The 27,169-nt window shown below is 45.4% G+C and overlaps 2 protein-coding genes across 3 annotated transcripts; both read left to right on the top strand.

Moving 5' to 3' along the window:
- The first annotated feature begins 793 nt into the window (after positions 1 to 793).
- LOC115141112 (uncharacterized) lies at positions 794 to 4,052 on the top strand. Its single transcript, XM_029679751.2, has 5 exons — positions 794 to 918; positions 1,260 to 1,791; positions 2,108 to 2,267; positions 2,598 to 2,824; positions 3,432 to 4,052. Exons 2-5 carry the CDS (start codon positions 1,282 to 1,284, stop codon positions 3,570 to 3,572), a joined length of 1,038 nt encoding a protein of 345 aa, XP_029535611.1. The 5' UTR covers positions 794 to 918; positions 1,260 to 1,281; the 3' UTR covers positions 3,573 to 4,052.
- Positions 4,053 to 10,846: 6,794 nt separating this feature from the next.
- LOC115141111 (deoxyribonuclease-2-alpha-like) lies at positions 10,847 to 27,119 on the top strand. Of its 2 annotated transcripts, XM_029679749.2 has the most exons (7): positions 10,847 to 10,979; positions 11,515 to 11,612; positions 11,795 to 11,963; positions 14,233 to 14,332; positions 14,522 to 14,686; positions 25,841 to 26,065; positions 26,224 to 27,119. In XM_029679749.2, exons 2-7 carry the CDS (start codon positions 11,515 to 11,517, stop codon positions 26,622 to 26,624), a joined length of 1,158 nt encoding a protein of 385 aa, XP_029535609.2. In that variant the 5' UTR covers positions 10,847 to 10,979; the 3' UTR covers positions 26,625 to 27,119. The 2 variants fall into 2 exon arrangements, with proteins under 2 accessions (XP_029535609.2, XP_064856151.1); XM_065000079.1 differs by lacking the exons at positions 10,847 to 10,979; positions 11,515 to 11,612 and adding an exon at positions 11,647 to 11,668.
- Positions 27,120 to 27,169: the final 50 nt, after the last annotated feature.

Raw genomic sequence — 27,169 nt, 5'->3', positions numbered from 1 at the left:
AGATAATAAGCAGTAGCAGCTGTGTATGTGATGAGTCAAAAGAGTTTGAGAGTCAGCGTGGCAGATGTGTTGTTGCCTACTCTCGCCACACAGGACAATACAGCTAATACATGCACTTCATGATATTAATAGATTTGACAAATTTGACAAATTAATTCACAGTGATCAAGTTTCATACACAACAGCAGAACACTTTTTGAACTACAGAATAGTTCAGACAAGTCATATATGAATATACCCAAATGAATTGCCCTCCCCGCTGTTCTCTCACTTCACCAAAAATAATCAACATCTCACATCTCACTTCTGACTCTCTCTTCCTTTCTCTCTCTCTCTCTCTCTCTCTCTCTCTCTCTCTCTCTCTCTCTCTCTCACACACTTTGTCTACTTCTCCTTTAGCTGCAAGTCAACAGGAAGTATGTCAAACCACAGCCCCTGTCAGAATAACAGTGGGCCTGTTTCAACATGTTGCTGTTTCTGACTGTATGCTGTTCGGCTCAAAATGCAACATGAGCAGAGCTAAACTTCATAGCCATTTCCCCCTTTCTGATGTTCATCTCAAATTATGAGATTTGGCTTTGTTTAAAAACAAGGCTATTTGATATCATCACACCACTGGCTATAACATCGCACCACTTCACTTTTTACAGTAATATCTCATAATGCCATTTTACGTAAAGAGATGGGGGACAAATAAATAGGGGTGGGTTGGGGTAAGAGGAACAGGAAGAGACTAGAGGGCTGACAGGCAGGCAGAGAGAGAGAGTGAGAAAGAGCTTGTCACGGTGATATGTGAAGCATAACTGATAGCAATTAGTTCTCACGAAGAAAACTGTCGTGAATCAGTGATGCCATCCCTAATCAGTGTGGACACAAGAAGATGATGTTTATCAGAAACTGAACTCCAGCCAAACACAGGTACGATAGACTTATTGAGAGTGTGGGTGGGTAAGGTAATGATTAGCAGGCGGGCAAGTACAATCCAAGATAGGAATTTAGTGCCTTAAAGAAGGGAGCAGGAAACCAGTCCTGGTTTTTCATAAACACCAGTCTTGAGATTCTACTATATTATGCTTACAGATACAGTGGCCGTTCAGTCTATGTCAAACGAGAGGTCTTCTACATGTGTTGTTGCGAGTTAACATTTTAAGAAACTCTATTAGATTACATAAAACATTTTCTTACAACCAGTTAAACAATCCTAATAATGTACAACAGAACTTCAGTTGATATATTTTGTCTTATCTCATTTCTGTCAGGTTTACACTGAGACAGACGTAAATGGATGTTGTCATGGAATACCCAGGGGTCAAAGTTGAAACAGTTGAAGAGGAGCCTTTGGAGGATCTAATCATTATTAAGGAGGGGGATGTTGAGAGAGTTGTTGAGGGAGGGACAGAGCCAATAACAGGCAAGAGCAACGATGAAGACTCCAGTGCGGAAGAGGATGCCACCGCCAGACATGGACAGATTGGAAAAGCCAACACTGAAAGTGGAGATGGAGACAAAAGAAAAAAGGATAACCAAATAAATCAAGCAAAAGGAGAGACTGGGACAGAGGAGGGGGTTGAGCACATTAAAGGGATGGATGAATTGGTAATGGATAGACAGAAAATGGAATGCAAGAAAGAGGGGCTGGTGATGGTGGATATAACAGAAAAATACAAAACAGCAGAACAAGATTTGGAGACGGACAAACCATCACAAGGATTACAAGTTGGCACAAATATACATCTTGCCTCTGACCAGTTGCCCAAAGATACGCTGAGCCCAGAGCATGCCCAAAAACAGGTTTATAACATTTGCTTTCACTAAAAAATACAGACATTTCCCTTGTGCCCACAATTACAATAATTCCGTTAGTGACCAAATACCAGTCTAAACATTGTTGATGTAGCATTAGTTTTTGATGTAGAAGGGTTTTCTTTCACATATAGAAAAAGAACAAACAACATCCCAGTGGTGGAAGAATGAGGGGTTCATTTTGTGGTTACAGAATTTGTAGGTGTGGAAATGCCAGTGTGTTTGAAATGAGTAGTGATACCACCCATTTTGAAATCCTTGATAATGGCTACTCTTTCTGCCACCTGCCACCTGTCTTTCCCAGGCTCAACGGTTAACCCCTTACTTCCCAGACGCTCTGTATGACCTGGTTTTTACTCTGCAAGAAGGAAGACGACTCAATGACCAGCGGTGCTCGTTCAGAGGGAGGAGAAGGTGCCATTCTGAACCCAACACCTACATTCCAGCCCACAGAGCCCACAGAGGTGATAGAATGTGAAAAAAAAACTCCCTGTAATCATAACTAACTAAGTGACTGTGGTAAACATAAAAGCTGTTGCAATTAGCTTCCCTTGTTTCCCCATAAACACGCTGACTCATGAAGGGGAAAAACTGTAAATAACTGTACGGTACCAACATCCATTGAAGCGCTTCTATCATATAACTGTGGCAGGGACACATATTAGGATGTCTTCTGTACATTGGTGAAATATTGAAATAATATTGCTTGAATGATTAACTAGGACACCAACTGAAACTAGGCCACTAAATGTAGCATGTCTACACTCTCTTTTCTCCTCTTTCATTCCCAACAGTGCATTTCTCCTCAATGACCTCGCTGCAGAAAGATGAGTTCTTTGACTTGCTGGCTACCTCCCAAGGCCGTCGGCTTGACGACCAGCGGGCGGAACTACATGACACCCCACCCCCTAAGCCGAAAGCCAATAAGAAGAGGAGCAGTGTAAAAGATACAAAGCCCAAAAAGTCTGCTCCAATTGCGGTGCAGAATGAGGACTTGTACAATATGATTCTCATGTCGCAGGTAAGTAACTGGCCATCATGATAATTAAGAATGTGTTCTTAAACGACTTCAATCACCCAAGCTGCCCGTAGTCAATGTGACCAAAACATTATTTTGTTCTTGTCATAAGCAAAATATAATGTAGGCATCATGTCATATGGTGTTACGTTGATATCATGTTACAGTGCTACATTGTCATTACAGATGAAGGATCTTCATTTGACCACTCTGTTGTTGCTGAGAATTTTCCTGCAGCCCAAAAAAATGCAGATGAGCTTCGTGATTTACAAAAATGAACAAACACCAGCACTAACACAGTTATATTAACAGTATTGTCATTTTCATGTAGCTTAATTTTGGCCAGTTTATAGCCTAACCACCGATCATGCAACATTGTGGACTAAACATTCAAATGCTGTTGCTGCAGGATTATTCTACTGGTCAAATGAATATCCTACACCTGTGTGTCATGTGCTGTAACATGGGCTTTAGGTATTATGTTGTATGGTGTAACAACATACCATGTCATATGGTGTTACGTAGGTGTAATGTCTCGTCTCCGTACCTCAGGTCCAGTGTAAAATAGGCATCAAGCCATGTGGTGTTTCTGTCTGTCTCTGTACTTCAGGCCCAGGGTAGGCTGGAGGAGCAGCGCAGTGCGGCCCCGGGCCCTATGGATGATGAAGACTTCTTTTCCTTACTGCTGAGTGTCCAGGGAGGACGCATGGAGGACCAGAGGACTGAGCTGCCTGGGATTGTGGGAACCTGAGAGATACACATGCTGGAGTGATGGGCTCAAATGGCTCAGAGTATGTGGTGTAGCCCTATAGAGCAATGGCTTTTGCTTCTTATTCACCTGGCCAGACCAGGCATGACCATTTTGTTCTGTTATGGTCTGAGCTGACAGTATCATCTGTATCGATGACTGCATCAGTAATTTCATTTAAAAAAATTGTATGTGAATAACAGAGGTGTCAATTCAGTTGCATAATGCTATAGAGACTAATTCCAATGTTTGTTGTATGATATTAAGCTTACAGAGTGGGCAGATTTGTATGTTGACTGCACAATAATTTGGATGATATTCAAAACCCCAAAAGGTTTTGGGTGCTTTAAATGTGTTTATTGCAATTTGAGGAAATTAGTTTTGCCCAGCGCAGCAGTGAATGAGTATGAATGAGAGTGTTTGTGTTTCCATGTTATATTTGAATACAGCTCACGAGAATAAACTATGTGTTAAAGACTTGCATCAAGAGTGTTTCTAGTTGTTCCCTGAGAACGCTTACGATAAAGTCCCTCAGCCTTTGTCTACTGGACCACTCAATATTAATTATTCATTTGTCAAACAAAAGATATCTGCCTTTACATTACAGTGTTGCAATGCACTAGTGCTGTTTACAGAAACCAACTTTTCTAGACAACTGGGCTGTCAGGCTAGCCTACATGTGCCGTGGATTCATTTTCCACAGCACAGTGGAAATGTATCAACTCCATCCCTAAACTGTTCAACCATTGTTGACAACAGCAAGGAAAACACACTTGTTCATTAAATATGTATCCAACAAATATGCATCATACGTCTGCGGCTTGCTTTATGGTCATATATGCTCTTCCATTTAAATAAATAGATGGTCCCCAACCGAGGTAAAGACAGTTTCAAGTTGGATATTCAACAGATATTCGCACTTTCAAACCTCAATAGCTTTCAAACCACTTGAGCCACAGACTCCAAATAAGTGTCATGATGTAGGAAAAATTGTGCACAACATTGCGCAAGACTTATTTTCACGATTTGGGCATTCATTCGCTTTCCAAAGCTAATAAACATGTGGAAATGTGAGCAGCATTTTGTATTCCTAGTTGAAATAGTTAGGGAGTGTGAACAAAGTACAAACCTTTTTTACATTCAAATTTCAATAGCTCCTTAGTCATGTGACCTACTGACTCCAAACAAGGTTCAGAATGTCCACTGAGTGGGCCTACACATTGCACACCATTTAGTTTGTCCATTTTCATCTCACATGGTTTTACATGAGTTTTTCAAAATGTAATATTTCAATAGCTCCTTGATCATGTGACCTAGTGACTTCAAACCAGGTTCAGAATGTCTAGTCAGTGGGCCTACACATTGCACACCCTTTAATCTCAGATGATTTTACATGAATTTTTCTACATTTAAAATGTCAATAGCTCCTTGGTCATGTGACCTACTGACTTCAAACATGGTGCAGAATGTACACTGACTACCCTTCTATATTGCACACTCTTGTGAACTCTGAAATCATAGGCATAAACTGAATATATGGCTTTCCCACACAACTACATAAAAATAAAGAATTGACATTTACTTTGAATTAAATGTCATTACATACCAGACATTTTAGTATATCCTCAGTAATTTCTTTTCACAGTTGCTCCATGTGTTTTTGAAAGTTCCATATCAATTTGGGAGGGGATGATACCCTTTTCGTGGTATCCAATTGTTAGTAGTTACTATCTTGTCTCATCGCTACAACTCCCGTACGGGCTCGGGAGAGACGAAGGTCGAAAGCCATGCGTCCTCCGAAACACAACCCAACCAAGCCGCACTGCTTCTTAACACAGCGCACATCCAACCCGGAAGCCAGCCGCACCAATGTGTCGGAGGAAACACCGTGCACCTGGCGACCTGGTTAGCGTGCACTGCGCCCGGCCCGCCACAGGAGTCGCTAGTGCACGATGAGACAAGGATATCCCTACCGGCCAAACCCTCCCTAACCCAGACGAAGCTAGGCCAATTGTGCGTCGCCCCACTGACCACCCGGTCGCGAACCCAGAGTCTCTGGTGGCACAGCTAGCACTGCGATGTAGTGCCCTAGACCACTCCGCCACTCAGGAGGCCCATAAAATAGAGTTTTGACCTAATTTTCACATAACAGCTAACCATTCATTATTGAAAATATAGCTATCAAACCTGCATTACAAAGACCCCACAGCTGAAGGTGTCCTGCTGCATGGTGTGAGTTAATACCCCTCCTTTCCACTTTATGTCCACCCAGTTGTCTTATCCATGGCAGGATCTTCTCATTTTGAAGTATTCTCTTTTTTTGTGTAAACATAAGGGAATTCTGATTAGTTATAGGCAAATGAATACACAAGCCAAATGTGTATGCTGTTTTCCTTATCACTATAATCTAGTAGTAATTTAGTAGTAAAGGTAATTTCATTTATGCCCCATTCTACACACAGCCTAAATTATAGGCACTGAACCATTTACAGGACAATAATAAAAGTAGCATATAGGATCCAACCCTATCACAGAGTGAATGAATGTAGAGCGTTTATAGACTTTAAGAAACAAATATTAAGTAACAGTTTCATCAGTACGTGCTTAAAAGAAAGTCATATCACAAAGATCACAGATGACAGTGCCCACCAAATCTTTGACAATAGAGAATGAATTGTAAGCACCAAAGCGTGTTTGTAAAAATAATATCTGAAAATGTCAGCTGTTGAACATAATACTTCTATTTGCAATAGCAATTTATGATATATGCAGTTGAGGAATATTCCATGTACCAACACTACATGAAGGACGGACATAAGACATTCCCACATACAGTATTTTTTATTTTTTTATTTCAACTTTATTCAACCAGGTAAGCCAGTTGAGAACACCTTTATTCAACCAGGTAAGCCAGTTGAGAACACCTTTATTCAACCAGGTAAGCCAGTTGAGAACACCTTTATTCAAGCAGGTAAGCCAGTTGAGAACACCTTTATTCAAGCAGGTAAGCCAGTTGAGAACACCTTTATTCAACCAGGTAAGCCAGTTGAGAACACCTTTATTCAACCAGGTAAGCCAGTTGAGAACACCTTTATTCAACCAGGTAAGCCAGTTGAGAACACCTTTATTCAACCAGGTAATCCAGTTGAGAACACCTTTATTCAACCAGGTAAGCCAGTTGAGAACACCTTTATTCAACCAGGTAAGCCAGTTGAGAACACCTTTATTCAACCAGCCAGTTGAGAACAAGTTCTCATTTACAACTGCGTGTCACGCGGGACTAGGTGTGTGAGGTAAGAATCAGGCGCAGAGAGCAGAGAGTTCCAAGGGATAAGTGCACTTTAATACGGACCAACCTAAAACACAGGGTACCCAGTCCGGAGCGCGAACACACCCAACAACACAACACGTAACACAAGAATAATCCCACACAAAACAAGGGCAGGTTTACTAGCCTTAAATAAGGAAGCCCATCAGGAAAACATAATAGGACACAGGTGCAACTAATAAGACAAAACAAACAGAAAAAGGAAAAGGGATCGGTGGCGGCTAGTAGGCCGGTGACGACGACCGCCGAGCACCGCCCGAACAGGCAGGAGAGCCAACTTCTGCGGAAGTCGCGACACTGCGACCTGGCCAAGATAAAGCAAAGCAGTGTGACACAAACAGCAACACAGAGTTACACATGGAATAAACAATCCTACAGTCAATAGCACAATAGAAAAGTCTATATACAGTGTGTGCAAATTAAGTAAGATTAGGGAGGTAAGGCAATAAATAGGCCGTAGTGGCGAAATAATTACAATTTCGCAAATAAACACTGGAGTGATAGATGTGCAGAAGATGAATATGCAAGTAGAGATACTGGGGTGCAAAGGGGCAAAAAATAAATAATAAATAACAGTATGGGGATGAGATAGTTGGATGGGCTATTTACAGATGGGCTATGTACAGTTGCAATGATCTGTAAGCTGCTCTGATGCTTAAAGATAGTGAGGGAGATATGGGTCTCCAGATTAGATTTTTGCAATTCGTTCCAGTCATTTTGCAGTAGAGAACTGGAAGGAAAGGCGGCCAAAGGAGGAATTGGCTTTGGGGGTGACCAGTGAAATATACCTGCTGGAGCGCATGCTGCGGGTGGGTGCTGCTATGGTGACCAGTGAGCTGAGATAAGGGGCTTTACCTAGCAAGGACTTATAGATAACATGGAGCCAGTGGATTTGGCGATGAATATGAAGTGAGGGCCAGCCAACGAGAGCATACAGGTCGCAGTGGTGGGTGGTATATGGGGCTTTGGTGATGAAACGGATGGCACTGTGATAGACTGCATCCAATTTGCTGAGTAGAGAGTTGGAGGCTATTTTGTAAATGACATCGCCAAAGTCAAGGATCTGAGAAATGGGGGAGGCATGGGCACGTTGCTGTGGGGGGTGCAGAGCTGTTGACCAGCGTAGGGGTAGCCAGGTGGAAAGCAAGACCAGCCGTAGAAAAATGCTTATTGAATTTCTCGATAATTGTAGATTTATCAGTGGTGACAGTGTTTCCAAGTCTCAGTGCATTGGGCAGCTGGGAGGAGGTGCTCTTATTCTCCATGGATTTTACTGTGTCCCAGAACTTTATTGAGTTTGTGCTACAGGATGCAAATTTCTGTTTGAAAAACCTAGCCTTTGCTTTCCTAACTGCCTGTGTATATTGGTTCCTAATTTCCCTGAAAAGTTACATATCACGGGAGATATTCAATGCTAATGCGGTATGCCACATGATGTTTTTGTGCTGGTCAAGGGCAGTCAGGTCTGGAGTGAACCAAGGACTATATCTGTTCCTGGTTCAAATTTTGCTTATTTAAGATGGTGAGAAAAGCACTTTTAAAGAATAACCAGGCATCCTCTACTGACGGAATGAGGTCAATATCTTTCCAGGACGATTAGAAAGGCCTGCTCGCTGAAGTGTTTTAGGGAGTGTTTGACTGTGATGAGGGGTGGCTGTTTGACCGCAGACCCATTACAGATGCAGGCAACGAGGCAGTGATCGCTGAGATCCTGGTTGAAGACAGCAGAGGTGTATTTAGAGGACAGGTTGGTCAGGATGATATTTACGAGGGTGCCCGAGTTTACGGATTTGGGGCTGTACCTGGTAGGTTCCATGATAATTTGGGTGAGATTGAGGGCATCTAGCTTAGATTGTAGGACGGCCGGGGTGTTAAGCATATCCCTGTTCAGGTCACCTAACAGTACAAACTCTGAAGATAAATGGGGGGCAATTAATTCACATATGGTGTCCAGGGCACAGCTGAGGGGGCTGAGGGGGCTCTGTAACAAGCGGCAACAGTGAGAGACTTATTTCTGGAAAGGTGGATTTTTAAAAGTAGAAGCTCGAACTGTTTGGGCACAGACCTGGATAGTATGACAGCACTCTGCAGGCTGTGTCTGCAGTAGATTGCAACTCCACCCTCTTTGGCAGTTCTGTCTTGGCAGAAAATGTATACACATACATATAGGCATTTTTCAGCTCTGATGTTACCACTCAGAATCCAGAATGGATATGACAATGTGACCAGCACCGGACGTAATACACCCTTACAACAATATACTTTTTGATCTTCTTGACTTCTTATCTGGTAAACTGCTACTGTGTGTCAAGAAAAGAGCTCCAATTAGGGGTTAGTCTACTTCAGTAAAAAAGGTCTGGTTTAGATTAAAAACTATTGCCCTGTGTCCTTGTTCATAGGGGAATGAGAGACTTGTCACTGGTAGAATTGAGTTGGCACTTTATTTGCCCAAACACCCACAGACCCATAAGGTTGAGGTTGCTCATGGACAGTAATTAGTATTATTTTTGTTGTTGTTGCGTTGATGCATTGTGTCTTCTAACTGTCCAAGAATAGGATCCAAAGTTTTAGAAAATATTTGTTCCCATAAATACAAAGGAGGATGTCTCTCATACCTCTGGCACTTTAGTCAGACTTCCAGACTGTGCACCACAGAGCCAATCAGGAGAGAATACATACAGGTCAACGGTGCCAATTCAAAGTCAAGGGGTGTGTCTGTGCCTTTTGGATTTCTCTCTCTTTACAGAGAACCCCTGTGGTTCAAGTCAAGAGCTACCCTTCCCCTTTCAGTCTGCTCTGTGCATGTCTGAAAGTGACAGAGCCAGCAGCCAAGAGAGTTTTTCACAGTAGGTCATAAAAAATTATTACACTTATGAATGTATGTGAAATGATAATATGTATTAGATCCAGTACAATGGAATAACTAAGACCTGAATTTGAATGCAGAGTGTTCCGATTTCTCATTCTCTTTCTGTCCAGCAGGGTCAAGCAAAAACACTTGGCCTGATGGTTCATGCATATACTGGGGAAGCAATATAGAAATGTATTGATCCGTTAAAAGATTTGACCCATATCACAACCCTCATACCTCTTCACAGAAATGTACCTACATCAATTTTGGAAAAAGGATTTTACTCACAAAAGACGTAGGAAAATGGACAAACTAAAGGGTGTGCAATATAGAAGGGTAGTCAGTGGACATTCTGAACCTTGTTTGAAGTCAGTAGGTCACATGACCAAGGAGCGAATGAAATTTTAAATGTAGAAAAATTCAGGTAGAAACATGTGAGATGAAAATGGACAAACTAAAGGGTGTGCAATGTGTAGGCCCACTCAGTGGACATTCTGAACCTTGTTTGAAGTCACTAGGTCACATGACCAAGTAGCTATTGAAATTCTAAATTTTGAAAAGTTTATGTAAAATCATGTGAGATGAAAATGGACAAACTAAAGGGTGTGCAATATAGAAGGGTAGTCATTGAACATTCTGAATTGTTGTTTGAATTGTTGTTTGAAGTCACTAGGTCATATGACCAATGAGCTATTGAAATTCAAAAATGTAAATACATAATTTAAAATAGTGCAAGTTGTAAATCAACAAAAAAAAGTGTGTGCAATGTGTGTCTATGCCATCGGGTTAGCTACAACCAGTTTTGAAGGTTTTAGGAGTAATGGTTAAAGATCTATTGAAATGTGAACATTTTGATTTGTCACTATGTTGACGGTCCCTAACTGCTGTTGGTTAATGTAAGGAAAACTACAGGCGAATATCCAACCCGAAGCTGTCTTCACCTCGGTTGTTCCCCATGTGTAAAAGGCAGAAGAGTGCCTCTGGTCCAGGGCGTTAGTGCGAGATCCTCCACTAGGCGTTGAAGGCGCCCTGGAACAGAGCTAGCAGAAGGGTAGGTAAAAGCAAACTATTGTCATTAACTCGTGACCGTAAGCCCGCCCCGTGACATCGTACTTCAAAACAAGGATGTATCTCGACTTTAGAAATGGAATAGTTCGCCACAATCAAAGATCACATGGATACGGAAAAGCTGTAGAATCAGCATAATTGTCAAGTTCTTATCTACTCAAAGGTAGGATAAGTGTTGATGTAAAAATTAGAATTTTCAATGGGGCACATTTGGCATAGGCTATAACGTTAGCAGGTGTATTCAACTCTTTCTTATTCTACGAGGTCCGGAGCCTGTTGGGTTGCTGTTCTATCTGATCATTATTTGCGCAGACCAGTCCCTCCTCCTGATTAGAGGGGAACAAAAAAACGCAGTGGAACTGGCTTCGAGGTCCAGAGTTGAGTTTGACGGGGCTATACGTTTCGTTTGCATGGGTTATGCTTCATTCTAATTATTTCTTGACAAATCAATTAGATATCAACTCAATGAAAAATCGGATACTTTTTGTTAGTTTACTTCTGATACATTGTAACAACATTGTAACATAATTGTAACACCAACTTTCGGCTACTGATGCAATTTGTAATGCATCGCTGCGTTCTCTTCTTGTTCTACAGCCACCCTTTTCCATTTTAGTCAACAAATGTTGAAGTTGCCATTTTGGCAATAGTTTTTCACAGTTCCTAAAACTATTTTGATCTCATTGCTTTCGCTTCAGATGTTGGTACTTGTTGTCCTGCTGATCCTGTTTCAACCAGGAGAGGGAGGCACCTCACCTATCTCCTGTTACAATGATGAAGGGGAAGCTGTTGACTGGTGAGAACAGTTCTGGGCAGACTGAAGATTGAACTGATATGACCTTCTTCCCTTAGGTCTGTTAGCTACTTAGTCACAGACAGTGTGCATAGCAAGGTGTGCAAGAACAACACAAAGTACTGAGAATCAAACTCTATCTCTCCTTCTCTCTCTCTCTCTCTCTCTGTTGCTTTCTCTCTCAGGTTCTATCTCTACAAACTCCCCCATGTTGATCGTGAATTTCCCAACGATGGACAGAGTTATCTACTGATGGACAAAGGGAGCGAGGGATGGACGGATGGAAAAGTGTTGGTGAATGACAGCACTGGAGCCCTGGGGAGGACAGTGGGCCAGCTGTATGAGCAGGGGAAGGTCTGGTTCCTTCTATTATTAATTTGAATGAGCTGTGAAACTTAAAGGGAAAATCCACTCAAAAACGACCTGTTGATACAGGCCCAAAATGTTTTTTTCATGTTGATATGGCCGGTGACACTTTGTTTCTTGGAAGTCCAATATCTTGAAACTTGACTGCTGACATGCAAACCATTTTGGGACTGTATCAACAGTGGACTAATGAAAAAAATACCAAAATATAGTTTTTGAGTGTTTTCAAATGAAAGTTTATTTGTCACGTGAAATGCTTACTTTCAGGCTCTAACCAATAGTGCAAAAAAGGTGTTAGGTGAACAATAGGTAAGTAATGAAATAAAACAACAGTAAAAGACAGGCTATATACAGTAGCGAGTTAGGCAGGCTGATTGAGGTAGTATGTACATGTAGATATTGTTAAAGTGACTATGCATATATGATGAACAGAGAGTAGCAGTAGCGTACAAGAGGGGTTGGTGGGTGGCGGGACACAATGCAGATAGCCCGGTTAGCCACTGTGCGGGAGCACTGGTTGGTCGGCCCAATTGAGGTAGTATGTACATGAATGTATAGTTAAAGTGACTATGCATATATGATAAACAGAGTAGCAGCAGCGTAAAAAGAGGGGTTGGGGGGGGGCACACAATGCAAATAGTCCGGGTAGACATTTGACTACCTGTTCAGGGGTCTTATGGGGGTAAAAACTTGAGAAGCCTTTTTGTCCTAGACTTTGAACTCCGGTACCGCTTGCCATGCGTTAGTAGAGAGAACAGTCTATGACTGGGGTGGCTGGGGTCTTTGACAATTTTTCAGGCCTTCTTCTGACACTGCCTAGTGATGTACTGGGCCGTACGCACTACCCTCTGTAGTGCCTTGCGGTCAGAGGCCGAGCAATTGCCGTACCAGGCAATGACGCAACCAGTCAGGATGCTCTCGTTGTTGCAGCTGTAGAACCTTTTGAGGATCTCAGGACCCATGCCAAATCTTTTTCGTTTCTTGTGGGAGAATAGGCTTTGTCGTGCTCTCTTCACGACTGTCTTGGTGTGTTTGGACCATTCTAGTTTGTTGTTGATGTGGACACCGAGAAACTTGAAGCTCTCAACCTGCTCCACTACAGCCCTGTCGATGAGAATGGGGGCGTGCTCGGTCCTCCTTTTCCTGTAGTCCACAATCATCTCCTTAGTCTTGGCTACGTTGAGGGATAGGTTGTTATTCTGGCACCACACGGCCAGGTCTCTGACCTCCTCCTTATAGGCTGTCTCGTCGTTGTCTGTGATCAGGCCTACCACTGTTCTGTTGTCTGCAAACTTAATGATGTTGTTGGAGTTGTGCCTGGCCATGCAGTCGTGGGTGAACGGGGAGTACAGGAGGGGACTGAGCACGAACACCTGTGGAGCTCCAGTGTTGAGGATCAGCGTGGCAGATGTGTTGCTACCTACCCTCACCACCTGGGGGCGGCCCATCAGGAAGTCCAGGATCCAGTTGCAGAGGGAGGTGTTTAGTCCCAGGATCCTTAGCTTAGTGATGAGCTTTGAGGGTACTATGGTGTTGAACGCTGAGCTGTAGTCAATGAATAGCATTCTCACATAAGTTTTCCTTTTGTCCAGGTGGGAAAGGGCAGTGTGGAGTGCAATAGAGATTGCATCATCTGTGGATCTGTTTAGGCGGTATGCAAATTGGAGTGGTTCTAGGGTTTCTGGGATAATGGTGTTGATGTGAGCCATGACCAACCTTTCAAAGCACTTCATGGCTACGGACGTGAGTGCTATGGGTCTGTAGTCATTTAGGCAGGTTGCCTTTGTGTTCTTGGGCAAAGGGACTATGGTGGTCTGCTTGAAACATGTTGGTATTACAGACTCAATCAGGGACATGTTGAAAATGTCAGTGAAGACACCTGCCTGCATCTGTCTGTGATGGTAAATACACAGCCTTAACAGTTTCATTTGAAGTAACACATAGCAGTATTTATTTAGCAGCTATTTTTGGTAGCTGGCGGCTGTTTTTTGTCACAGTGGAATGAGACAGAATGACACAGAAAATAGAAATGTGGAACTAGTCTAACTTTTTGTGGGTTGCTTGTTTCACTGTCTAATTTTCAGAGCAATTGGAGTTTTCTTTTCACCCAGACAGCCATGATAAATAAATACAGCACATGACGTTATCAAAGAACTAACACTATTGACACTATAACCCTTGTTTCTGAGTTTAGAGTTTACAATATGCATGGAAGTGTATATCTTCTGATGATGAGTGTTTCTACTTTCCCTTGTAGAATGAAGACATTGCATATATCCTGTACAATGACCAGAGACCACCCGAGGAGGGAGAAAGAGGATTTGGTTTCCTTAGTAGCCGAGGTGGCCACACTAAAGGTCAGGACAATATAAACCTCAGCTGTATACTGTATACAGGCATGACATTATAATGTTAATCTCAGCACCCAGGCATCTGGCCAGCTACTCCATTTGTAGTATGTTAATGTTTTTGTCAGACAAGAAAGTACTGTTGTGAAATGACTCAGTTTTCAATGAGTGACTGGTATCTCCCTCTCTCCATCTCAGGTGTTGTCTTATTGGACAAGACACAGGGCTACTGGTTGGTCCACAGCACCCCTCATTTCCCCCCTGTAAAGGAAATCGGGCAATATTCCTACCCAGGTAGTGGTGTACAGAACGGACAGAACTTCATCTGTGTGACCTACCCACTGGAACGCTTTCAGGCCATTGGTAAGACTGTAATCCTGTAAAAGTCATTTGGAATACTATAGGTTTACCATAGAATTTTGAAAAAGGATCTTGGATTATCCACCCTGTTATAATGCATGAAACTGTGAATTGTTTCTATTTCATGCGACTGTTTCATGCTGAGGCAGACTCTCTGTGCGTACAACCCGATCCGACTGGGATATGTTCCCCATAGTGTCGGATAATAACGTTGATGAATACGCTGATTTGGTGAGCGAGGTTATTAGCAAGTGCATTGGTGATGTTGTACCCACAGCAACCAACCAGAGACCGTGGATTGGTGGCAACATTCGTGCAAAACTGAAAGTGCGAACCACTGCTTTAAATCAGGGCAAGGCGACCGGAAACATGACCGAATACAAACAGTGTAGCTATTCCCTCCGCATGGCAATCAAACAAGCTAAGCGTCAGTATAGAGACAAAGTAGAGTTGCAATTCAACGGCTCAGACACGAGAGGTATGTGGCAGGGTCTACAGTCAATCATGGACTACAAAAAAAAAACATCCCCGTCGCGGACCAGGATGTCCTGCTCCCAGACAAACTAAAAAACTTCTTTGCTCGCTTTGAGGACAATACAGTGCCAACGACACTGTCCGCTACCAAAACCTGCGGGCTCTCCTTCACCGCAGCCAAAGTGAGTAAAGCATTTAAACGTGTTAACCCTCGCAAAGCTGCCGGCATCCATAGCCGCATCCTCAGAGCATGCACAAACCAGCTGGCTGGTGTGTTTACGGACATATTCAATCAATCCTTATCCCAGGCTGCTGTTCCCACATGCTTCAAGTGGGCCACCATTACATTTACATTTACATTTAAAATCAAATCAAATCAAATCAAATTTTATTTGTCACATACACATGGTTAGCAGATGTTAATGCGAGTGTAGCGAAATGCTTGTGCTTCTAGTTCCGACAATGCAGTGATAACCAACAAGTAATCTAACTAACAATTCTAAAACTACTGTCTTATACACAGTGTAAGGGGATAAAGAATATGTACATAAGGATATATGAGTGAGTGATGGTACAGAGCAGCATACAGTAGATGGTATCGAGTACAGTATATACATATGAGATGAGTATGTAGACAAAGTAAACAAAGTGGCATAGTTAAAGTGGCTAGTGATACATGTATTACATAAGGATGCAGTCGATGATGTAGAGTACAGTATATACGTATGCATATGAGATGAATAATGTAGGGTAAGTAACATTATATAAGGTAGCATTGTTTAAAGTGGCTAGTGATATATTTACATCATTTCCCATCAATTCCCATTATTAAAGTGGCTGGAGTTGGGTCAGTGTCAATGACAGTGTGTTGGCAGCAGCCACTCAATGGTGGCTGTTTAACAGTCTGATAGCCTTGAGATAGAAGCTGTTTTTCAGTCTCTCAGTCCCAGCTTTGATGCACCTGTACTGACCTCGCCTTCTGGATGATAGCGGGGTGAACAGGCAGTGGTTCGGGTGGTTGATGTCCTTGATGATCTTTATGGCCTTCCTGTAACATCGGGTGGTGTAGGTGTCCTGGAGGGCAGGTAGTTTGCCCCCGGTGATGCGTTGTGCAGACCTCACTACCCTCTGGAGAGCCTTACGGTTGAGGGCGGAGCAGTTGCCGTACCAGGCGGTGATACAGCCCGCCAGGATGCTCTCGATTGTGCATCTGTAGAAGTTTGTGAGTGCTTTTGGTGACAAGCCGAATTTCTTCAGCCTCCTGAGGTTGACGCTGTCAGTGTGAGTGGACCAATTCAGTTTGTCTGTGATGTGTATGCCGAGGAACTTAAAACTTGCTACCCTCTCCACTACTGTTCCATCGATGTGGATAGGGGGGTGTTCCCTCTGCTGTTTCCTGAAGTCCATAATCATCTCCTTAGTTTTGTTGACGTTGAGTGTGAGGTTATTTTCCTGACACCACACTCCGAGGGCCCTCACCTCCTCCCTGTAGGCCGTCTCGTCGTTGTTGGTAATCAAGCCTACCACTGTTGTGTCGTCCGCAAACTTGATGATTGAGTTGGAGGCGTGCATGGCCACGCAGTCGTGGGTGAACAGGGAGTACAGGAGAGGGCTCAGAACGCACCCTTGTGGGGCCCCCGTGTTGAGGATCAGCGGGGAGGAGATGTTGTTGCCTACCCTCACCACCTGGGGGCGGCCCGTCAGGAAGTCCAGTACCCAGTTGCACAGGGCGGGGTCGAGACCCAGGGTCTCGAGCTTGATGACGAGCTTGGAGGGTACTATGGTGTTGAATGCCGAGCTGTAGTCGATGAACAGCATTCTCACATAGGTATTCCTCTTGTCCAGGTGGGTTAGGGCAGTGTGCAGTGTGGTTGAGATTGCATCGTCTGTGGACCTATTTGGGCGGTAAGCAAATTGGAGTGGGTCTAGGGTGTCAGGTAGGGTGGAGGTGATATGGTCCTTGACTAGTCTCTCAAAGCACTTCATGATGACGGAAGTGAGTGCTACGGGGCGGTAGTCGTTTAGCTCAGTTACCTTAGCTTTCTTGGGAACAGGAACAATGGTGGCCCTCTTGAAGCATGTGGGAACAGCAGACTGGTATAGGGATTGATTGAATATGTCCGTAAACACACCGGCCAGCTGGTCTGCGCATCAAATCAAATCAAATCAAATTTATTTATATAGCCCTTCGTACATCAGCTGATATCTCAAAGTGCTGTACAGAAACCCAGCCTAAAACCCCAAACAGCAAACAATGCAGGTGTAAAAGCACGGTGGCTAGGAAAAACTCCCTAGAAAGGCCAAAACCTAGGAAGAAACCTAGAGAGGAACCAGGCTATGTGGGGTGGCCAGTCCTCTTCTGGCTGTGCCGGGTAGAGATTATAACAGAACATGACCAAGATGTTCAAATGTTCATAAATGACCAGCATGGTCGAATAATAATAAGGCAGAACAGTTGAAACTGGAGCAGCAGCACAGTCAGGTGGACTGGGGACAGCAAGGAGTCATCATGTCAGGTAGTCCTGGGGCACGGTCCTAGGGCTCAGGTCCTCCGAGAGAGAGAGAAAGAAAGAGAGAATTAGAGAGAGCATATGTGGGGTGGCCAGTCCTCTTCTGGCTGTGCCGGGTGGAGATTATAACAGAACGTGGCCAAGATGTTCAAATGTTCATAAATGACCAGCATGGTTGAATAATAGTAAGGCAGAACAGTTGAAACTGGAGCAGCAGCATGGCCAGGTGGACTGGGGACAGCAAGGAGTCATCATGTCAGGTAGTCCTGGGACATGGTCCTAGGGCCCAGGCCAGTTGAAACTGGAGCAGCAGCATGGCCAGGTGGACTGGGGACAGCAAGGAGTCATCATGTCAGGTAGTCCTGGGGCATGGTCCTAGGGCTCAGGTCCTCCGAGAGAGAGAAAGAAAGAGAGAAGGAGAGAATTAGAGAACGCACACTTAGATTCACACAGGACACCGAATAGGACAGGAGAAGTACTCCAGATATAACAAACTGACCCTAGCCCCCCAACACATAAACTAATGCAGCATAAATACTGGAGGCTGAGACAGGAGGGGTCAGGAGACACTGTGGCCCCATCCGAGGACACCCCCGGACAGGGCCAAACAGGAAGGATATAACCCCACCCACTTTGCCAAAGCACAGCCCCCACACCACTAGAGGGATATCTTCAACCACCAACTTACCATCCTGCATGCTCTGAGGGCGCGGCTGGGGATGCCGTCTGGGCCTGCAGCCTTGCGAGGGTTAACACGTTTAAATGTCTTACTCACCTCGGCTGCAGTGAAGGAGAGACCGCATGTTTTCGTTGCAGGCCGTGTCAGTGGCACTGTATTGTCCTCAAAGCGGGCAAAAAAGTTATTTAGTCTGCCTGGGAGCAAGACATCCTGGTCCGTGACTGGGCTGGGTTTCTTCTTGTAGTCCGTGATTGACTGTAGACCCTGCCACATGCCTCTTGTGTCTGAGCCATTGAATTGAGATTCCACTTTGTCTCTGTACTGACGCTTAGCTTGTTTAATAGCCTTGCGGAGGGAATAGCTGCATTGTTTATATTCGGACATGTTACCAGACACCTTGCCCTGATTAAAAGCAGTGGTTCGTGCTTTCAGTTTCACGCGAATGCTGCCATCAATCCACGGTTTCTGGTTTGGGAATGTTTTTATCGTTGCTATGGGAACGACATCTTCGACACACGTTCTAATGAACTCGCACACCGAATCAGCGTATTCGTCAATATTTCCATCTGACGCAATCGAAACATGTCCCAGTCCACGTGATGGAAGCAGTCTTGGAGTGTGGAGTCAGCTTGGTCTGACCAGCGTTGGACAGACCTCAGCGTGGGAGCCTCTTGTTTAAGTTTCTGCCTGTAGGCAGGGATCAACAAAATGGAGTCGTGGTCAGCTTTTCCGAAAGGGGGCGGGGCAGGGCCTTATATGCGTCGCGGAAGTTAGAGTAACAATGATCCAAGGTTTTACCACCCCTGGTTGCGCAATCGATATGCTGATAAAATTTAGGGAGTCTTGTTTTCAGATTAGCTTTGTTAAAATCCCCAGCTACAATGAATGCAGCCTCCGGATAAATGGTTTCCAGTTTGCAAAGAGTTAAATCAAGTTCGTTCAGAGCCATCGATGTGTCTGCTTGGGGGGGATATATACGGCTGTGATTATAATCGAAGAGAATTCTCTTGGAAGATAATGCGGTCTACATTTGATTGTGAGGAATTCTAAATCAGGTGAACAGAAGGATTTGAGTTCCTGTATGTTTCCTTCATCACACCATGTCTCGTTAGTCATGAGGCATACGCCCCGCCGCTCTTCTTACCAGAAAGATGTTTGTTTCTGTCGGCGCGATGCGTGGAGAAACCCGTTGGCTGCACCGCACCGGATAGCGTCTTCCCAGTAAGCCATGTTTCCGTGAAGCAGAGAACATTGCAGTCTCTGATGTCCCTCTGGAATGCTACCCTTGCTCGGATTTCATCAACCTTGTTGTCAAGAGACTGGACATTGGCAAGAAGAATGCTGGGGAGTGGTGCGCGATGTGCCCTTGTCCGGAGTCTGACCAGAAGACCGCTACGTTTCCCTCTTTTTCGGAGTCGTTTTCTTGGGTCGCTGCATGCGATCCATTCCGTTGTCCTGTTTGTAAGGCAGAACACAGGATCCGCGTCGCGGAAAACATATTCTTGGTCGTACTGATGGTGAGTTGACGCTGATCTTATATTCAGTAGTTCTTCTCGACTGTATGTAATGAAACCTAAGATGACCTGGGGTACTAATGTAAGAAATAACACGTAAAAAAACAAAAAACTGCATAGTTTCCTAGGAACGCGAAGCGAGGCGGCCATCTCTGTCGGCGCCGGAAGTTGACGCTCTTATCCAGAGCGACTTACAAATTGGTGCTTTCACCTTATGACATCCAGTGGAACAGCCACTTTACAATAGTGCATCTAAGTCTGGTCGTAACAGAACTTCCGCACTCAACAATCCGGTCGCATTTCGCTTCGCTCCACAGGTAGTATCACATTTTTCATTTCATTACAGTACAACGGCTTGATTTGTTTGATCGTAGCTAGCTACATAGCTAGCTACATAGCCGTCTTTGTATCAAAGATAATTGTGTAGTCTTGAGCGATTTCCTAGGTTAGCTAGCCAGCTATTGTCGTTCTTTTAACGCAACGTAACGTAAATCAACACTGCTAGCTAGCCAGCTAGCCCCGAATAGCAGCACAGTAGCACAGTAGAAACCATTACACTCAACGGAACGACTTGATTAGTGTAGTGTCAACAACGCAGACACTGCCAGCTAGCCTACATAGTCAACAACGCAGCCTCTGCCAGCTAGCCTACTTCAGCAGTACTGTATCATTTTAATCATTTTAGTCAATAAGATTCTTGCTACGTAAGCTTAACTTTCTGAACACTCGAGACGTGTAGTTCACTTGTCATTCCAATCTCCTTTGCATTAGCGTAGCCTCTTGTGTAGCCTGTCAACTATGTGTCTGTCTATCCCTGTTCTCTCCTCTCTGCACAGACCATACAAACGCTCCACACCGCGTGGCCGCGGCCACCCTAATCTGGTGGTCCCAGCGCGCACGACCCACGTGGAGTTCCAGGTCTCCGGTAGCCTCTGGAACTGCCGATCTGCGGCCAACAAGGCAGAGTTCATCTCAGCCTATGCCTCCCTCCAGTCCCTCGACTTCTTGGCACTGACGGAAACATGGATCACCACAGACAACACTGCTACTCCTACTGCTCTCTCTTCGTCAGCCCACGTGTTCTCGCACACCCCGAGAGCTTCTGGTCAGCGGGGTAGTGGCACCGGGATCCTCATCTCTCCCAAGTGGTCATTCTCTCTTTCTCCCCTTACCCATCTGTCTATCGCCTCCTTTGAATTCCATGCTGTCACAGTTACCAGCCCTTTCAAGCTTAACATCCTTATCATTTATCGCCCTCCAGGTTCCCTCGGAGAGTTCATCAATGAGCTTGATGCCTTGATAAGCTCCTTTCCTGAGGACGGCTCACCTCTCACAGTTCTGGGCGACTTTAACCTCCCCACGTCTACCTTTGACTCATTCCTCTCTGCCTCCTTCTTTCCACTCCTCTCCTCTTTTGACCTCACCCTCTCACCTTCCCCCTACTCACAAGGCAGGAAATACGCTCGACCTCATCTTTACTAGATGCTGTTCTTCCACTAACCTCATTGCAACTCCCCTCCAAGTCTCCGACCACTACCTTGTATCCTTCTCCCTCTCGCTCTCATCCAACACTTCCCACACTGCCCCTACTCGGATGGTATCGCGCCGTCCCAACCTTCGCACTCTCTCCCCCGCTACTCTCTCCTCTTCCATCCTATCATCTCTTCCCTCTGCTCAAACCTTCTCCAACCTATCTCCTGATTCTGCCTCCTCAACCCTCCTCTCCTCCCTTTCTGCATCCTTTGACTCTCTATGTCCCTTATCCTCCAGGCCGGCTCGGTCCTCCCCTCCCGCTCCGTGGCTCAACGACTCATTGCGAGCTCACAGAACAGGGCTCCGGGCAGCCGAGCGGAAATGGAGGAAAACTCGCCTCCCTGCGGACCTGACATCCTTTCACTCCCTCCTCTCTACATTTTCCTCTTCTCTCTCTGCTGCTAAAGCCACTTTCTACCACTCTAAATTCCAAGCATCTGCCTCTAACCCTAGGAAGCTCTTTGCAACCTCCCCCCCCCCCCTCCGCCCTCTCTGCAGATGACTTCGTCAACCATTTTGAAAAGAAGGTCGACGACATCCGATCCTCGTTTGCTAAGTCAAACGACACCGCTGGTTCTGCTCACACTGCCCTACCCTGTGCTCTGACCTCTTTCTCCCCCCTCTCTCCAGATGAAATCTCGCGTCTTGTGACGGCCGGCCGCCCAACAACCTGCCCGCTTGACCCTATCCCCTCCTCTCTTCTCCAGACCATTTCCGGAGACCTTCTCCCTTACCTCACCTCGCTCATCAACTCATCCCTGACCGCTGGCTACGTCCCTTCCGTCTTCAAGAGAGCGAGAGTTGCACCCCTTCTGAAAAAACCTACACTCGATCCCTCCGATGTCAACAACTACAGACCAGTATCCCTTCTTTCTTTTCTCTCCAAAACTCTTGAACGTGCCGTCCTTGGCCAGCTCTCCCGCTATCTCTCTCAGAATGACCTTCTTGATCCAAATCAGTTTCAAGACTAGTCATTCAACTGAGACTGCTCTTCTCTGTATCACGGAGGCGCTCCGCACTGCTAAAGCTAACTCTCTCTCCTCTGCTCTCATCCTTCTAGACCTATCGGCTGCCTTCGATACTGTGAACCATCAGATCCTCCTCTCCACCCTCTCCGAGTTGGGCATCTCCGGCGCGGCCCACGCTTGGATTGCGTCCTACCTGACAGGTCGCTCCTACCAGGTGGCGTGGCGAGAATCCGTCTCCACACCACGTGCTCTCACCACTGGTGTCCCCAGGGCTCTGTTCTAGGCCCTCTCCTATTCTCGCTATACACCAAGTCACTTGGCTCTGTCATAACCTCACATGGTCTCTCCTATCATTGCTATGCAGACGACACACAATTAATCTTCTCCTTTCCCCCTTCTGATGATCAGGTGGCGAATCGCATCTCTGCATGTCTGGCAGACATATCAGTGTGGATGACGGATCACCACCTCAAGCTGAACCTCGGCAAGACGGAGCTGCTCTTCCTCCCGGGGAAGGACTGCCCGTTCCATGATCTCGCCATCACGGTTGACAACTCCATTGTGTCCTCCTCCCAGAGCGCTAAGAACCTTGGCGTGATCCTGGACAACACCCTGTCGTTCTCAACTAACATCAAGGCGGTGGCCCGTTCCTGTAGGTTCATGCTCTACAACATCCGCAGAGTACGACCCTGCCTCACACAGGAAGCGGCGCAGGTCCTAATCCAGGCACTCGTCATCTCCCGTCTGGATTACTGCAACTCGCTGTTGGCTTGGCTCCCTGCCTGTGCCATTAAACCCCTACAACTCATCCAGAACGCTGCAGCCCGTCTGGTGTTCAACCTTCCCAAGTTCTCTCACGTCACCCCGCTACTCCGCTCTCTCCACTGGCTTCCAGTTGAAGCTCGCATCCGCTACAAGACCATGGTGCTTGCCTACGGAGCTGTGAGGGAACGGCACCTCAGTACCTCAGGCTCTGATCAGGCCCTACACCCAAACAAGGGCACTGCGTTCATCCACCTCTGGCCTGCTCGCCTCCCTACCACTGAGGAAGTACAGTTCCCGCTCAGCCCAGTCAAAACTGTTAAGCTGCTCTGGCCCCCAATGGTGGAACAAACTCCCTCACGGCCAGGACAGCGGAGTCAATCACCACCTTCCGGAGACACCTGAAACCCCACCTCTTTAAGGAATACCTAGGATAGGATAAAGTAATCCCTCTCACCCCCTCTTAAAAGATTTAGATGCACTACTGTTCCACTGGATGTCATAAGGTGAATGCACCAATTTGTAAGTCGCTCTGGATAAGAGCGTCTGCTAAATGACTTAAATGTAAATGTTAAATGTTTTAAGGGGGGGGGGGGTGAGAAGGATTACTTTATCCTATCCTAGGTATTCCTTAAAGAGGTGGGGTTTCAGGTGTCTCCGGAAGGTGGTGATTGACTCCGCTGTCCTGGCGTCGTGAGGGAGTTTGTTCCACCATTGGGGGGCCAGAGCAGCGAACAGTTTTGACTGGGCTGAGCGGGAACTGTACTTCCTCAGTGGTAGGGAGGCGAGCAGGCCAGAGGTGGATGAACGCAGTGCCCTTGTTTGGGTGTAGGGCCTGATCAGAGCCTGGAGGTACTGAGGTGCCGTTCCCCTCACAGCTCCGTAGGCAAGCACCATGGTCTTGTAGCGGATGCGAGCTTCAACTGGAAGCCAGTGGAGAGAGCGGAGGAGCGGGGTGACGTGAGAGAACTTGGGAAGGTTGAACACCAGACGGGCTGCGGCGTTCTGGATGAGTTGTAGGGGTTTAATGGCACAGGCAGGGAGCCCAGCCAACAGCGAGTTGCAGTAATCCAGACGGGAGATGACAAGTGCCTGGATTAGGACCTGCGCCGCTTCCTGTGTGAGCCATCGTTCCAGTTCCCAAGAAAGCTAAGGTAACTGAGCTAAATGACTATCGCCCCGTAGCACTCACCTCCGTCATCATGAAATGCTTTGAGAGACTAGTCAAGGATCATATCACCTCCACCCTACCTGACACCCTAGACCCACTCCAATTTGCTTACCGCCCCAATAGGTCCACGGACGACGCAATCACAATCACACTGCCCTAACCCATCTGGACAAGAGGAATACCTATGTAAGAATGCTGTTCAGCGACTACTGCTCAGCATTTAACACCATAGTACCCTCCAAACTCGTCATCAAGCTCGAGACCCTGGGTCTCGACCCCGCCCTGTGCATCTGGGTCCTGGACTTCCTGACGGGCCGCCCCCAGGTGGTGAGGGTAGGAAACATCTCCAGCATGTACCCCCGCACACTGACTCAGTACCGGTGCCCCCTGTATATAGCCTCGTTATTGTTATTCTTATTGTGTTACTTTCTATTATTACTTTTTATTTTAATCTACTTGGTAAGTATTTTCTTCCTCTTGAACTGCACTGTTGGTTAAGGGCTTGTAAGTAAGCATTTCACAGTAAAATCTACACTGTTGGTTAAGGGCTTGTAAGTAAGCATTTCACAGTAAAGTCTACACTTGTATTCGGCGCATGTGGCAAATAAAGTTTGATTTGATACTCTGTTCACAACGTTGACATCAACAAACCTCTCACCCACACAACGTCATACATGTGGTCTGCAGTTGTGAAGCCGGTTGAACATACTGCCAAATTCTCTAAAATGACTTTGGATGCCGCTTATGGTAGAGAAATTAACATTCAATTATCTGGTAACAGCTCTGGTGGATATTCCTGCAATCAGCATGCCAATTGCACGCTCCCTCAAAACTTGAGACATTTGTGGCATTGTAATGTGTGAAAAAACTGCACATTTTAGAGTGGCATTTTATTGTCCCCAGTACAAGGTGCACCTGTGTAATGATCATGCTGTTTAATCAGCTTCTTGATATGCCACACCTGTCAAGTGGATGGATTATCTTTGCAAAGGAGAAATGCTCACTAACAGTGCACAACATTTTAGAGAAAAAACATTTTGTGTGTATGGAACATTTCTGGGATCTTTTATTTCAGCTCATGAAACATGGGACCAACACTTCACGTGTTGTGTATATATTTTTGTTCAGCTTAAGATGAGTGTCATTAAATTGTGATGGGAGTTCTCAGTGGAGGCCAACTTCCATCGAACTCAAAGCATTGTCTTGTCTTAAAACATTTTTAATCTCATTTTAGCCACAGTCAGTGGTCTAATACGTACAGGCATTTGTCTGCTACTCTGTTTGAACATTTTGAAAAGTCATCATACTAATAAGTCATGTAATAAGTCATAGATTAAGATAGTACTTGTCTTGGAGCTTGGTGCCTATTGAATCACACAGACAGACAGACAGACAGACAGACAGACAGACAGACAGACAGACAGACAGACAGACAGACAGACAGATTGATCAGTCAATTCATAATGATTTGCTTTACTTTTTACACAATTCATTGATTGAAATGTTTGAAGTGTTCAATTGACATGTATTATGTTTTACATTGCAGGAGAGCAGTTGCAGATCAACCAGCCCAATGTGTATGACTGTGGTGTCCCTGCTTCCTTGGCCTCTCTGGTGCCCGCACTGGCTGACGTCTGTAACAACAGCCAAGGGCAGATGGCCTATAGCAACTTACCGCACACCCAACCCGCATCCAATCGCAGCGTGTCCCTCACCTCATTGGGTGGAACCGAGTTCATCAGCTTTGCCAAGGGGAGATCATTCAATAATGGTAAGGAACAATTTAGAAACTATTCGTTTGTCATTTTTTAAACAGTTGAAGTGTTGTTTCATGGTTAGAATGACCATTCATGTCATTGCCGTTTTGTAGTTGTGAATGACCCAACATTTAACCACAATATCCCCATTTCCCCTCCTGTCTCCCATTAGATCTGTACCACTCCTGGGTGGCTCCCTCCCTCCAGTCAGACCTCCTAGTCCAGTTCTGGATCCGCTCCACTGGCATCCTGCCCTCTGACTGCTCCCTGGGCTGGAAGGTCCTGGACATCCAGCTTATCTCCCCAGGCGGGAGGATCACCTTCAAGGCCTCCAACGACCACTCCAAGTGGGCCGTGAGTACCACCGGGGGTGGGGTGGATAGAGCTGCTGGCTGGGTGTGTGTGGGCGACATCAACCGGAACGAGGCTGAGGAGAAGAGAGGGGGCGGGACAGTGTGCCTGCAGGACGCCACGGTGTGGAAGGCCTATCGGACAGCGGCGCTGGAGTGTGAGATGTGCGGGGGAGGGACTAGCGGGTGTGATGTGGACGTAGAGGATGCAAGGCACTACTAGGGAGATATGAAGCAGTAAGCATCAGTGTAAAGTTACTAGTATGCACACAGTTCACAAGGTACCCCTCAAGGTACCCCATAGAATGTTGATTAATAAGGTACCAGCATCTAATTCACTTTTTTTTATGGCAGTTTAGGAGTTTTTCATAAATTGCCATGAATAGAAACATATTTGAAAGGGAAGTGGCACTCCTGTAATAATTCAACAATGAGCACTTTGCTACATTCTGTGTAGTTCTATAAGTTGCTAATGACTGTAGGAAATGTTGATTGTGATCTCAGGTACATTTTATATGCGTCTGTTTTCAACCTTTTTTTTAAATGTAGATTATTTATTTGTTTTTGTGATCGTTAAAGTATGTATAATGTTTTTTCTTTATTTCTCTTTTACTTTTTAGTCAAATGTTTGGTGACGTTTTCAGCTTTTAGCTTGAAACAGGCAAAGATACTGTCTTCTGTCCCAATAAAGAAAGTACTGTTGCGGGGTGCACAAATATTTTGCGTACGTTTCTTCATTAAACAAGCCAGATACTAAACCACAGTCTG

This window comes from Oncorhynchus nerka, linkage group LG14, assembly GCF_034236695.1.
Source record: "Oncorhynchus nerka isolate Pitt River linkage group LG14, Oner_Uvic_2.0, whole genome shotgun sequence".
NCBI lineage: Eukaryota > Metazoa > Chordata > Actinopteri > Salmoniformes > Salmonidae > Oncorhynchus > Oncorhynchus nerka.
The sequence above is the reverse complement of the archived record's forward strand: the minus strand, read 5'-3'. Positions and strand labels throughout refer to the sequence as shown.